Source organism: Diorhabda sublineata, chromosome 4, assembly GCF_026230105.1.
Source record: "Diorhabda sublineata isolate icDioSubl1.1 chromosome 4, icDioSubl1.1, whole genome shotgun sequence".
In the NCBI taxonomy this organism is placed as follows: Eukaryota; Metazoa; Arthropoda; class Insecta; order Coleoptera; family Chrysomelidae; genus Diorhabda; species Diorhabda sublineata.
Window position 1 is genome coordinate 36,898,846 of NC_079477.1, and position 12,820 is coordinate 36,911,665.

The 12,820-nt window shown below is 31.4% G+C and overlaps 1 protein-coding gene across 1 annotated transcript in view; it reads right to left on the bottom strand.

Moving 5' to 3' along the window:
* LOC130442829 (photoreceptor-specific nuclear receptor-like) overlaps positions 1–11,824 on the bottom strand; it is a 38,795-nt gene extending 26,971 nt beyond the window's left edge. The window contains exon 1 of the mRNA XM_056777189.1: positions 11,650–11,824. Coding sequence (XP_056633167.1) covers positions 11,650–11,701 — 52 coding nt within the window. The 5' untranslated portion in view covers positions 11,702–11,824. The remainder of the gene's footprint in view (positions 1–11,649) is intronic.
* Positions 11,825–12,820: the final 996 nt, after the last annotated feature.

Genomic DNA, 12,820 nt, shown 5'->3' on the forward strand with positions numbered 1-12,820 from the left:
GGAAAGATTTAGAAATTGAAAATATTATCTAGAAAGCCAGGGGTTGAGTAAAAAGTGTCTAGAAAGGTAGTGACAGTTGATAAAATATATCTAGAAAGTCGAAATTTGAATAAAAAGTGTCTAGAAAGTCATTTTTTAAAAAAAAAGCGACTGGAAAGGTTCCCAAATTGAAAATATCATCTAGAAAGTCAGGGGTTGAGTAAAAAGTGTCTAGAAAGGTAGTGACTGGTGATAAAATATATCTAGAAAGTCGAAATTTGAATAAAAAGTGTCTAGAGTCATTTTTTATCAAAAAAGCGACTGGAAAGATTTAGAAATTGAAAATATTATCTAGAAAGCCAGGGGTTGAGTAAAAAGTGTCTAGAAAGGTGATGACAGTTGATAAAATATATCTAGAAAGTCGAAATTTGTATAAAAAGTGTCTAGAAAGGTAGTGACAGTTGATAAAATATATCTAGAAAGTCGAAATTTGAATAAAAAGTGTCTAGAAAGTCATTTTTTTAAAAAAAAGCGACTGGAAAGGTTCCCAAATTGAAAATATCATCTAGAAAGTCAGGGGTTGAGTAAAAAGTGTCTAGAAAGGTAGTGACAGTTGATAAAATATATCTAGAAAGTCGAAATTTGAATAAAAAGTGTCTAGAAAGTCATTTTTTTAAAAAAAAGCGACTGGAAAGGTTCCCAAATTGAAAATATCATCTAGAAAGTCAGGGGTTGAGTAAAAAGTGTCTAGAAAGGTAGTGACAGTTGATAAAATATATCTAGAAAGTCGAAATTTGAATAAAAAGTGTCTAGAAAGTCATTTTTTTAAAAAAAAGCGACTGGAAAGGTTCCCAAATTGAAAATATCATCTAGAAAGTCAGGGGTTGAGTAAAAAGTGTCTAGAAAGGTAGTGACAGTTGATAAAATATATCTAGAAAGTCGAAATTTGAATAAAAAGTGTCTAGAAAGTCATTTTTTAAAAAAAAAGCGACTGGAAAGGTTCCCAAATTGAAAATATCATCTAGAAAGTCAGGGGTTGAGTAAAAAGTGTCTAGAAAGGTAGTGACTGGTGATAAAATATATCTAGAAAGTCGAAATTTGAATAAAAAGTGTCTAGAGTCATTTTTTATCAAAAAAGCGACTGGAAAGATTTAGAAATTGAAAATATTATCTAGAAAGCCAGGGGTTGAGTAAAAAGTGTCTAGAAAGGTGATGACAGTTGATAAAATATATCTAGAAAGTCGAAATTTGTATAAAAAGTGTCTAGAAAGGTAGTGACAGTTGATAAAATATATCTAGAAAGTCGAAATTTGAATAAAAAGTGTCTAGAAAGTCATTTTTTTAAAAAAAAGCGACTGGAAAGGTTCCCAAATTGAAAATATCATCTAGAAAGTCAGGGGTTGAGTAAAAAGTGTCTAGAAAGGTAGTGACAGTTGATAAAATATATCTAGAAAGTCGAAATTTGAATAAAAAGTGTCTAGAAAGTCATTTTTTTAAAAAAAAAGCGACTGGAAAGGTTCCCAAATTGAAAATATCATCTAGAAAGTCAGGGGTTGAGTAAAAAGTGTCTAGAAAGGTAGTGACAGTTGATAAAATATATCTAGAAAGTCGAAATTTGAATAAAAAGTGTCTAGAAAGTCATTTTTTTAAAAAAAAGCGACTGGAAAGGTTCCCAAATTGAAAATATCATCTAGAAAGTCAGGGGTTGAGTAAAAAGTGTCTAGAAAGGTAGTGACAGTTGATAAAATATATCTAGAAAGTCGAAATTTGAATAAAAAGTGTCTAGAAAGTCATTTTTTTAAAAAAAAGCGACTGGAAAGGTTCCCAAATTGAAAATATCATCTAGAAAGTCAGGGGTTGAGTAAAAAGTGTCTAGAAAGGTAGTGACAGTTGATAAAATATATCTAGAAAGTCGAAATTTGAATAAAAAGTGTCTAGAAAGTCATTTTTTTAAAAAAAAAGCGACTGGAAAGGTTCCCAAATTGAAAATATCATCTAGAAAGTCAGGGGTTGAGTAAAAAGTGTCTAGAAAGGTAGTGACAGTTGATAAAATATATCTAGAAAGTCGAAATTTGAATAAAAAGTGTCTAGAAAGTCATTTTTTTAAAAAAAAGCGACTGGAAAGGTTCCCAAATTGAAAATATCATCTAGAAAGTCAGGGGTTGAGTAAAAAGTGTCTAGAAAGGTAGTGACAGTTGATAAAATATATCTAGAAAGTCGAAATTTGAATAAAAAGTGTCTAGAAAGTCATTTTTTTAAAAAAAAGCGACTGGAAAGGTTCCCAAATTGAAAATATCATCTAGAAAGTCAGGGGTTGAGTAAAAAGTGTCTAGAAAGGTAGTGACAGTTGATAAAATATATCTAGAAAGTCGAAATTTGAATAAAAAGTGTCTAGAAAGTCATTTTTTAAAAAAAAAGCGACTGGAAAGGTTCCCAAATTGAAAATATCATCTAGAAAGTCAGGGGTTGAGTAAAAAGTGTCTAGAAAGGTAGTGACTGGTGATAAAATATATCTAGAAAGTCGAAATTTGAATAAAAAGTGTCTAGAGTCATTTTTTATCAAAAAAGCGACTGGAAAGATTTAGAAATTGAAAATATTATCTAGAAAGCCAGGGGTTGAGTAAAAAGTGTCTAGAAAGGTGATGACAGTTGATAAAATATATCTAGAAAGTCGAAATTTGTATAAAAAGTGTCTAGAAAGGTAGTGACAGTTGATAAAATATATCTAGAAAGTCGAAATTTGAATAAAAAGTGTCTAGAAAGTCATTTTTTTAAAAAAAAGCGACTGGAAAGGTTCCCAAATTGAAAATATCATCTAGAAAGTCAGGGGTTGAGTAAAAAGTGTCTAGAAAGGTAGTGACAGTTGATAAAATATATCTAGAAAGTCGAAATTTGAATAAAAAGTGTCTAGAAAGTCATTTTTTTAAAAAAAAAGCGACTGGAAAGGTTCCCAAATTGAAAATATCATCTAGAAAGTCAGGGGTTGAGTAAAAAGTGTCTAGAAAGGTAGTGACAGTTGATAAAATATATCTAGAAAGTCGAAATTTGAATAAAAAGTGTCTAGAAAGTCATTTTTTTAAAAAAAAGCGACTGGAAAGGTTCCCAAATTGAAAATATCATCTAGAAAGTCAGGGGTTGAGTAAAAAGTGTCTAGAAAGGTAGTGACAGTTGATAAAATATATCTAGAAAGTCGAAATTTGAATAAAAAGTGTCTAGAAAGTCATTTTTTTAAAAAAAAGCGACTGGAAAGGTTCCCAAATTGAAAATATCATCTAGAAAGTCAGGGGTTGAGTAAAAAGTGTCTAGAAAGGTAGTGACAGTTGATAAAATATATCTAGAAAGTCGAAATTTGAATAAAAAGTGTCTAGAAAGTCATTTTTTTAAAAAAAAGCGACTGGAAAGGTTCCCAAATTGAAAATATCATCTAGAAAGTCAGGGGTTGAGTAAAAAGTGTCTAGAAAGGTGATGACAGTTGATAAAATATATCTAGAAAGTCGAAATTTGAATAAAAAGTGTCTAGAAAGTCATATGTTATTTAAAAAGTGACTGGAAAGGTTTCGGCATTTGAAAATATCATCTAAAAAGCTAGGAGTTGGGTAAAAAATGCTAGAAAGGTGGAATTTGAATTGAAAGTGTCTAGAAAGTCAATTTTTTCAATGTTTTCAATCGGTAGTTGCATTAACAACAGAAAACCTCGCCGTTTCACCTTCTTTGTTCCATTATAGATCATCATAAGCATTTTTCCAAATGCCCGAGGTACACAGCGTTTGACCCGGTATTTTCGTACAGTTTTTTGTAACGAACGAACGGGGTGGAAGGACTAGAATTTACCCGATCCGGCAAACTCAAAAAATTCATAACTATAACGAACATCAAGTAAAAAACTTTCAAAAATCTGTCTCAAAACTCGCCCTTCCAATTATTACCTGGCTAATTTCATTTTTACTTTATTATATTCATAATATCGAAACTAATAATTGCACTAATGGAATTGTTGTTAGTTTCTATCCCCCTTAAACCCAACGATGTAAAATTTACATGAACTACCCTCGTTTCGCGAGCCCTATTACGAGATCGAGTGCGCGTGAAATTTCCTAATAGATTTTTAATTTCTTTGACCAAATGGTGTATATATATCTCTCTCTCTTTCTATATATATATATATATATATATATATATATATATAATATCGGTAGACGCCCTTCCGAGCTTTGCTAGTCACAAAGGGACACTCATCTTTCTATAATGTATCGTCTGGTAGCGTCCCTAACCTAACTTTCTCTCTTAATACCGTCTATTCATCCCCGCATAATACAAATTAATACACCGGCATTAAAATAGGAATACCACTTAATCCTAGACCGATTCTGATCGGTTTTTGTGAGTTTGCACTTGGTATCGGGATGAAATACAGGGTGGGATTCGGGGGGTGGCTAGGTTTCGGAATTTTTTTCGATATTACGCAATGTTTCGTTGAAAAAAACTGTTGTGATGTTATTCTGCGCGCTCTTTCCATGACACAATTTATAATCTGAATCAGTTGCGCTGTATTTAGTTCAGCGTGATGCGTATTGTGATTGTTAGACGTTTTTTTCGTTATTTCCCGTACTGTCTAGGTCTGTATGGACGATTATTCAATATTTTCATAGAAAAAACTGATATTATCGTGATTTTGGATGTTTTAGACGTTTTGGGATCATTTTTGTCCCAAATTTGGGGTCGTTTTTAATAGAAACCTCATATTTTCTATTTCGACAAAATTTTCTTACTTGATTTCTTGCGATAAGAAAATATGAGAGAGATTCTATTCAATTTCGGACGTTCAATGTTTTTTTAGGATCATTTTTGTCCCAAATTTCTTATTGATTATCTTATGGGGTCGTATTATTTTCAATTTTATAGAATTTTCTTTCTGAATTTCCTTGGTTCAACAAATATTAGCGTAATTTCGAACGTTTTATGTTTTTTGGGATCATTTTGTCCCAAATTCCTCATAGATTGTTCTTTGAGGTCAGTTTTTAACTAAGCTCCCAAATATTTTCTTATTTAACATTATCCACTTCTAGAATCAGAAAGTTTAAGCACAATTTCGGACGTTTAATGTTTTTTTGGGATCATTTTTGTCCCAAATTTCTTATTGGTTATCTTATGGGGTCGTTCCCAACAAAAACGTTAATTATTTTCAATTTTATAGAATTTTATTTCTGAATTTCTTTGGTTCAACAAATATTAGCGTAATTTCGAACGTTTTATGTCTTTTCGGGATCATTTTTGTCCCAAATTCCTCATATATTGTTCTTTGAGGTCAGTTTTTAACTAAGCTCCCAAATATTTTCTTATTTAACATTATCCACTTCTAGAATCAGAAAGTTTAAGCATGATTTTCGGCCGTTTTCCGTCTTTTTGGGGTCATTTTTGTCCCAAATTTGGGGTCGTTTTTAATATAAACCTCATTTTTTCCATTTCGACAAAATTTTCTTACTAGATTTCTTGCGATAAGAAAATATGAGAGAGATTCTAAGCACAATTTCGGACGTTTAATGTTTTTTTAGGATCATTTTTGTCCCAAATTTCTTATTGTTTATCTTATGGGGTCATTCCCAACAAAAACGTTAATTATTTTCAATTTTATAGAATTTTCTTTCTGAATTTCCTTGGTTCAACAAATATTAGCGTAATTTCGAACGTTTTATGTTTTTTGGGATCATTTTGTCCCAAATTCCTCATAGATTGTTCTTTGAGGTCAGTTTTTAACTAAGCTCCCAAATATTTTCTTATTTAACATTATCCACTTCTAGAATCAGAAAGTTTAAGCACAATTTCGGACGTTTAATGTTTTTTTAGGATCATTTTTGTCCCAAATTTCTTATTGTTTATCTTATGGGGTCATTCCCAACAAAAACGTTAATTATTTTCAATTTTATAGAATTTTCTTTCTGAATTTCCTTGGTTCAACAAATATTAGCGTAATTTCGAACGTTTTATGTTTTTTGGGATCATTTTGTCCCAAATTCCTCATAGATTGTTCTTTGAGGTCAGTTTTTAACTAAGCTCCCAAATATTTTCTTATTTAACATTATCCACTTCTAGAATCAGAAAGTTTAAGCACAATTTCGGACGTTTAATGTTTTTTTAGGATCATTTTTGTCCCAAATTTCTTATTGTTTATCTTATGGGGTCATTCCCAACAAAAACGTTAATTATTTTCAATTTTATAGAATTTTCTTTCTGAATTTCCTTGGTTCAACAAATATTAGCGTAATTTCGAACGTTTTATGTTTTTTGGGATCATTTTGTCCCAAATTCCTCATAGATTGTTCTTTGAGGTCAGTTTTTAACTAAGCTCCCAAATATTTTCTTATTTAACATTATCCACTTCTAGAATCAGAAAGTTTAAGCACAATTTCGGACGTTTAATGTTTTTTTAGGATCATTTTTGTCCCAAATTTCTTATTGTTTATCTTATGGGGTCATTCCCAACAAAAACGTTAATTATTTTCAATTTTATAGAATTTTCTTTCTGAATTTCCTTGGTTCAACAAATATTAGCGTAATTTCGAACATTTTATGTTTTTTGGGATCATTTTGTCCCAAATTCCTCATAGATTGTTCTTTGAGGTCAGTTTTTAACTAAGCTCCCAAATATTTTCTTATTTAACATTATCCACTTCTAGAATCAGAAAGTTTAAGCACAATTTCGGACGTTTAATGTTTTTTTGGGATCATTTTTGTCCCAAATTTCTTATTGTTTATCTTATGGGGTCATTCCCAACAAAAACGTTAATTATTTTCAATTTTATAGAATTTTCTTTCTGAATTTCCTTGGTTCAACAAATATTAGCGTAATTTCGAACGTTTTATGTTTTTTGGGATCATTTTGTCCCAAATTCCTCATAGATTGTTCTTTGAGGTCAGTTTTTAACTAAGCTCCCAAATATTTTCTTATTTAACATTATCCACTTCTAGAATCAGAAAGTTTAAGCACAATTTCGGACGTTTAATGTTTTTTTGGGATCATTTTTGTCCCAAATTTCTTATTGGTTATCTTATGGGGTCGTTCCCAACAAAAACGTTAATTATTTTCAATTTTATAGAATTTTCTTTCTGAATTTCTTTGGTTCAACAAATATTAGCGTAATTTCGAACGTTTTATGTCTTTTCGGGATCATTTTTGTCCCAAATTCCTCATATATTGTTCTTTGAGGTCAGTTTTTAACTAAGCTCCCAAATATTTTCTTATTTAACATTATCCACTTCTAGAATCAGAAAGTTTAAGCACAATTTCGGACGTTTAATGTTTTTTTGGGATCATTTTTGTCCCAAATTTCTTATTGGTTATCTTATGGGATCGTTCCTAACAAAAACGTTAATTATTTTCAATTTTATAAAATTTTCTTTCTGAATTTCTTTGGATCAACAAATATTAGCGTAATTTCGAACGTTTTATGTCTTTTTGGGATCATTTTTGTCCCAAATTCCTCATATATTGTTCTTTGAGGTCAGTTTTTAACTAAGCTCCCAAATATTTTCTTATTTAACATTATCCACTTCTAGAATCAGAAAGTTTAAGCATGATTTTAGGTCGTTTTCCGTCTTTTTGGGGTCATTTTTGTCCCAAATTTCTTATTGGTTATCTTATGGGATCGTTCCTAACAAAAACGGTAGTTATTTTCAATTTTATAGAATTTTCTTTCTGAATTTCTTTGGATCAACAAATATTAGCGTAATTTCGAACATTTTATGTCTTTTTGGGATCATTTTTGTCCCAAATTTGAAGTCGATTCTAATAAAAACCTCAATTATTTTCTATTTCAACAAAATTTTCTTACTTAATTAGAAAATATGGACGAAATTTTAAGCACAGTTTCGGACGTTTTATATCTTTTTGGGTCATTTTTGTCCCAAATTCCTTATTGATTATCTTTTGGGACGTTCCTAACAAAAACGTTAATTATTTTCAGTTTTATAGAATTTTCTTTGAGGATTTATTGGATCAGCAAATATGGCCGTAATTTCGAACTTGATTTCGGACGTTTTATGTCTTTTTGGGATCAGTTTTGTCCCAAATTTCTTATTGATTATTTTATGAAGTCGATTGTTGATAAAATACTTGATCATTTTCTTATTTTATAATATTAAATTCTAGTACCTGAAACTTTAAATATTATTTTCGGTTGTTTTCTGTCTTTTTGGGGTCATTTTTGTCCCAATTTCCTTATTAATTTTCTTTCGGTGTTGTTTTTAACAGAAACTTCATTTTTTTCCTTTGTTAGTAAAGTTTTCACTGAATTTATTGGGATCAAAATATATTGACGTCATTTTGAGCACGAATTCAGGAGTTTTGTCTTTTTGGGATCAGTTTTGTCCCAAATTCCTTAATTCGTCTTTGAGATCTGTTGTTGGCAAAGCCCTCAATTATTTTCTTATTTGACGCTTATTTTAGGATCATAAAGTTTAAAAATAATTTTCAATTTTTTCTGTCTTTTTGGGATCATTTTTGTCCCAAATTCCTTTTTCAGGTCGTTTTAAGGAAAATTCTTTATTTTTTTGTCACGGTTCATTGAGTTTTTTGGGATCAAGGAAAATGAGCGTACATTTAAGTATTTTTGTATTTTTGGATCATATATATTTGGGGTCGTCATTGATAAAGTCTTCAATCATTTTCTTGTTTGACCGTACCAAATTTTAGGATCACAAATAGCGAAAACGATTCCGAATCTTTCGTGTCTTTTTTTGGGGTCATTTTTGTCCTAAACTTTTTATAAGATGTTTTTAGGGTCGATTTCTGCTTAATTCGTCTCCCAAATGAATGATAATAATCCTTTATTTCGTTATATACTGTATGAAGTTCAAAAATTTCCTATTTTGAGTCAAAATCACATGTTTAATTCAAGATTTTTCATTAGAGCAAACTTTGAGTCCAATTCTGTTAAAAGTAGTGGGTTGGTTGTAAAAAATTTCCTATTGATATCTGGCTTAGATGCATGTGGCCTCGCTGCACTTTACATATGTCGCAATTTAATTTTGCCTAGGGGCGATGTCAAAAGTGATTTGAGCCATAAATGACATAAATTATTATCTTTACAATAATTCTCTTTATTAAATTAAGTGAAAATTGTCCCAAATTTTTTGCTGACTTATTTTGTGTCTTAGTTGAGTTTTTTTCCCAATTTCTTCGGGTCGATGAATATTAGTATGACTTTAGGAATTTTGGGGTCATTTTTGTCCCAAATTCTTTCTTGACTATTTCTTTGATGTCGTCTCTTGTGAGGTGCTCACTTATTTTGTCTCTTGGTCAAGTTTTTTGCCCAATTTCTTGGGGTCGATTAATATGAGTACGATTTTAGGAATTTTGGGGTCATTTTTGTCCCAAATTCTTTCTTGAGTATTTCTTTGGTGTCGTCTCTTATAAGGTGCTCACTGATTTTGTCTCTTGGTCGAGTTTTTTGCCCAATTTCTTGGGGTCGATGAATATTAGTATGACTTTAGGAATTTTGGGGTCATTTTTGTCTCAAATTCATTATTGAGTATTTCTTTGATGTCGTCTCTTGTGAGGTGCTCACTTATTTTGTCTCTTGGTCAAGTTTTTTGCCCAATTTCTTGGGGTCGATTAATATGAGTACGATTTTAGGAATTTTGGGGTCATTTTTGTCCCAAATTCTTTCTTGAGTATTTCTTTGGTGTCGTCTCTTATAAGGTGCTCACTGATTTTGTCTCTTGGTCGAGTTTTTTGCCCAATTTCTTGGGGTCGATGAATATTAGTATGACTTTAGGAATTTTGGGGTCATTTTTGTCCCAAATTCTTTCTTGAGTATTTCTTTGGTGTCGTCTCTTGTGAGGTGCTCACTTATTTTTGTCTCTTGGTCGAGTTTTTTGCCCAATTTCTTCGGGTCGATGAATATTAGTATGACTTTAAGAATTTTGGGGTCATTTTTGTCTCAAATTCATTATTGAGTATTTCTTTGATGTCGTCTCTTGTGAGGTGCTCACTTATTTTGTCTCTTGGTCAAGTTTTTTGCCCAATTACTTGGGGTCGATTAATATGAGTACGATTTTAGGAATTTTGGGGTCATTTTTGTCCCAAATTCTTTCTTGAGTATTTCTTTGGTGTCGTCTCTTATAAGGTGCTCACTGATTTTGTCTCTTGGTCGAGTTTTTTGCCCAATTTCTTGGGGTCGATGAATATTAGTATGACTTTAGGAATTTTGGGGTCATTTTTGTCCCAAATTCTTTCTTGAGTATTTCTTTGGTGTCGTCTCTTGTGAGGTGCTCACTTATTTTTGTCTCTTGGTCGAGTTTTTTGCCCAATTTCTTCGGGTCGATGAATATTAGTATGACTTTAATAAATTTTGGGGTCATTTTTGTCTCAAATTCATTATTGAGTATTTCTTTGGTGTCGTCTCTTGTGAGGTACTCACTTATTTTGTCTCTTGGTCGAGTTTTTTGCCCAATTACTTGGGGTCGATGAATATTAGTATGACTTTAGGAATTTTGGGGTCATTTTTGTCCCAAATTCTTTCTTGACTATTTCTTTGGAGTCTTCTTTTGTGAGATGCTCACTTATTTTGTCCCTTGGTCAAGTTTTTTGCCCAATTTCTTGGGGTCGATTAATATGAGTACGATTTTAGGAATTTTGGGGTCATTTTTGTCTCAAATTCTTTTTTGAGTATTTCTTTGGTGTCGTCTCTTGTGAGGTGCTCACTTATTTTGTCTCTTGGTCGAGTTTAGGATGATTTCAGGTCTTTTTATTCTTTCTTAGGATCATTTTTGTCCTAAATCCCATCATAATACCTCAGTTTCATCGTTTTCGTTCATTTTTACACAATATACAAAATTTTTTACCGATTACTTTGAGATAAAGCCGATTATGCGTTATTTTAGGTATCTGTCTTCTTTCTTAGGATCATTTTGATCCCAAATTCTTCTCGACTGTTTCTTGAGGTTGTATCTACTGAGATGTTCATTTATTTTTCTTTTAAATAGAGTTTTTCATCGATTTCCCTGGGACCAATATGTCTAAACGGGATTTTAGGATATTTTCTTCTTGCTTGGGATCAATTTTATCCTAAATCTCATCGTATATATTTCTCATTATGTTTTTGTTCGATTTTTAGATATTTCCACTTTCAACAAGGTGTTTTTACCGAATTCTTTGGGATCAAGGCGATTAGGCGTAATTCTATGTCTTTTTTGGCTCCCTTGGGATCATTTTAGTCCTAAATTGCTTCTAACTATTTATTGTGATCATTTTTTTCTGAATATTTTCTGTTTTTTTGACAAGGTACCACAACTTAAGTCCAATGTCACGTAAAACAGCCCACGCGATCACCCGATTCGATTCCTTGTGATTATTTTCTGCGATGTTATATAGGATATGAATCAAATTTATCATTTAATTCACGCGGATGTTGATAATTTCGTGAAAACGTTATTTACAAAATTTTTTCTACGACAATTATATAGTCCTGTCAGTTTAATCGTTTTTCGGTTAATATCTAGTTAAGGGTGGGTTTTATCAAAAAAATCGCATCTACCAAATTTGTAGCTTGAAAAATTCTCTAGAAAAATCATATCGACACTTTATTTCGTATTTACAACGGTTTTCTAGAAAATTCGGTTTGAAAAAAAAGCCAAAAAAATTTTTAACCGATAAGGTGAATCGGCACTTACCATTGGGGTGGCAGGAGCGTTGTTCACTCAATATGGAAATAGTTTGATCCATTGTCACGCACCCACTTCAAAAAAACATTTTCCCGCAACACTTTATCAAAGAAAAAAAAACAAAAAAGAAAATTCAATGCAATTAATGACAGTTGTTGATGAAAAGCGGCGGTATTAAGAAATGACCGATTTATACGTTTAACAGGGTGGCGCGTATCGTGTTATGTAGGGCGGATCTCGCCACCCCGTGTTTAACTTCTGGTTTACGCGACTGCGCTCTATTTTGACATCATGCCGTCCCGGCCGTTCGGCTTCAACCCCTTTTTTGGTATGATGATTTCGATCTACTAGACTGTGATGTTTTCATTCTTTTTATGTGTTTTCTCCTTCCCTTGGATTAGAAGATTTTTTTATTCCTACGCGTATACGGGGGATGAAATTGAACGAAAATATTTAATAAAAAATCACGGAAGTTTCTACGATGTCCGCTAACAATTATATATACAACTTATCGCGTTTTTTTCCCTTTCCATCGATTTTTTTTTACCATTTTCATCATATAGAATCGATTTTTTTCCGTTTTTATCAAGTATAATCGATTTTTTTCCGTGTTTATCATGTGGAATCGATTGTTTTTTCGTTTGCATCATGTAGAATCGATTGTTTTTTCGTTTGCATCATGTAGAATCGATTGTTTTTTCGTTTGCATCATGTAGAATCGATTGTTTTTCCATTTTCATCATGTAGAATCGATTGTTTTTTCGTTTGCATCATGTAGAATCGATTGTTTTTTCGTTTGCATCATGTAGAATCGATTGTTTTTTCGTTTGCATCATGTAGAATCGATTGTTTTTCCATTTTCATCATGTAGAATCGATTGTTTTTTCGTTTGCATCATGTAGAATCGATTTTTTTCCATTTTCATCATGTAAAATCGATTGTTTTTCCATTTTCATCATGTATAATCGATTGTTTTTCCATTTTCATCATGTAAAATCGATCGTTTTTCCATATTCATCATGTATAATCGATTGTTTTTTCATTTTCATTATGTAAAATCGATATTTTTTTCCATTTTCATCATGTAAAATCGATTGTTTTTCCATTTTCATCATGTATAATCGATTGTTTTTCCATTTTCATCATGTAAAATCGATTGTTTTTCCATTTTCATCATGTA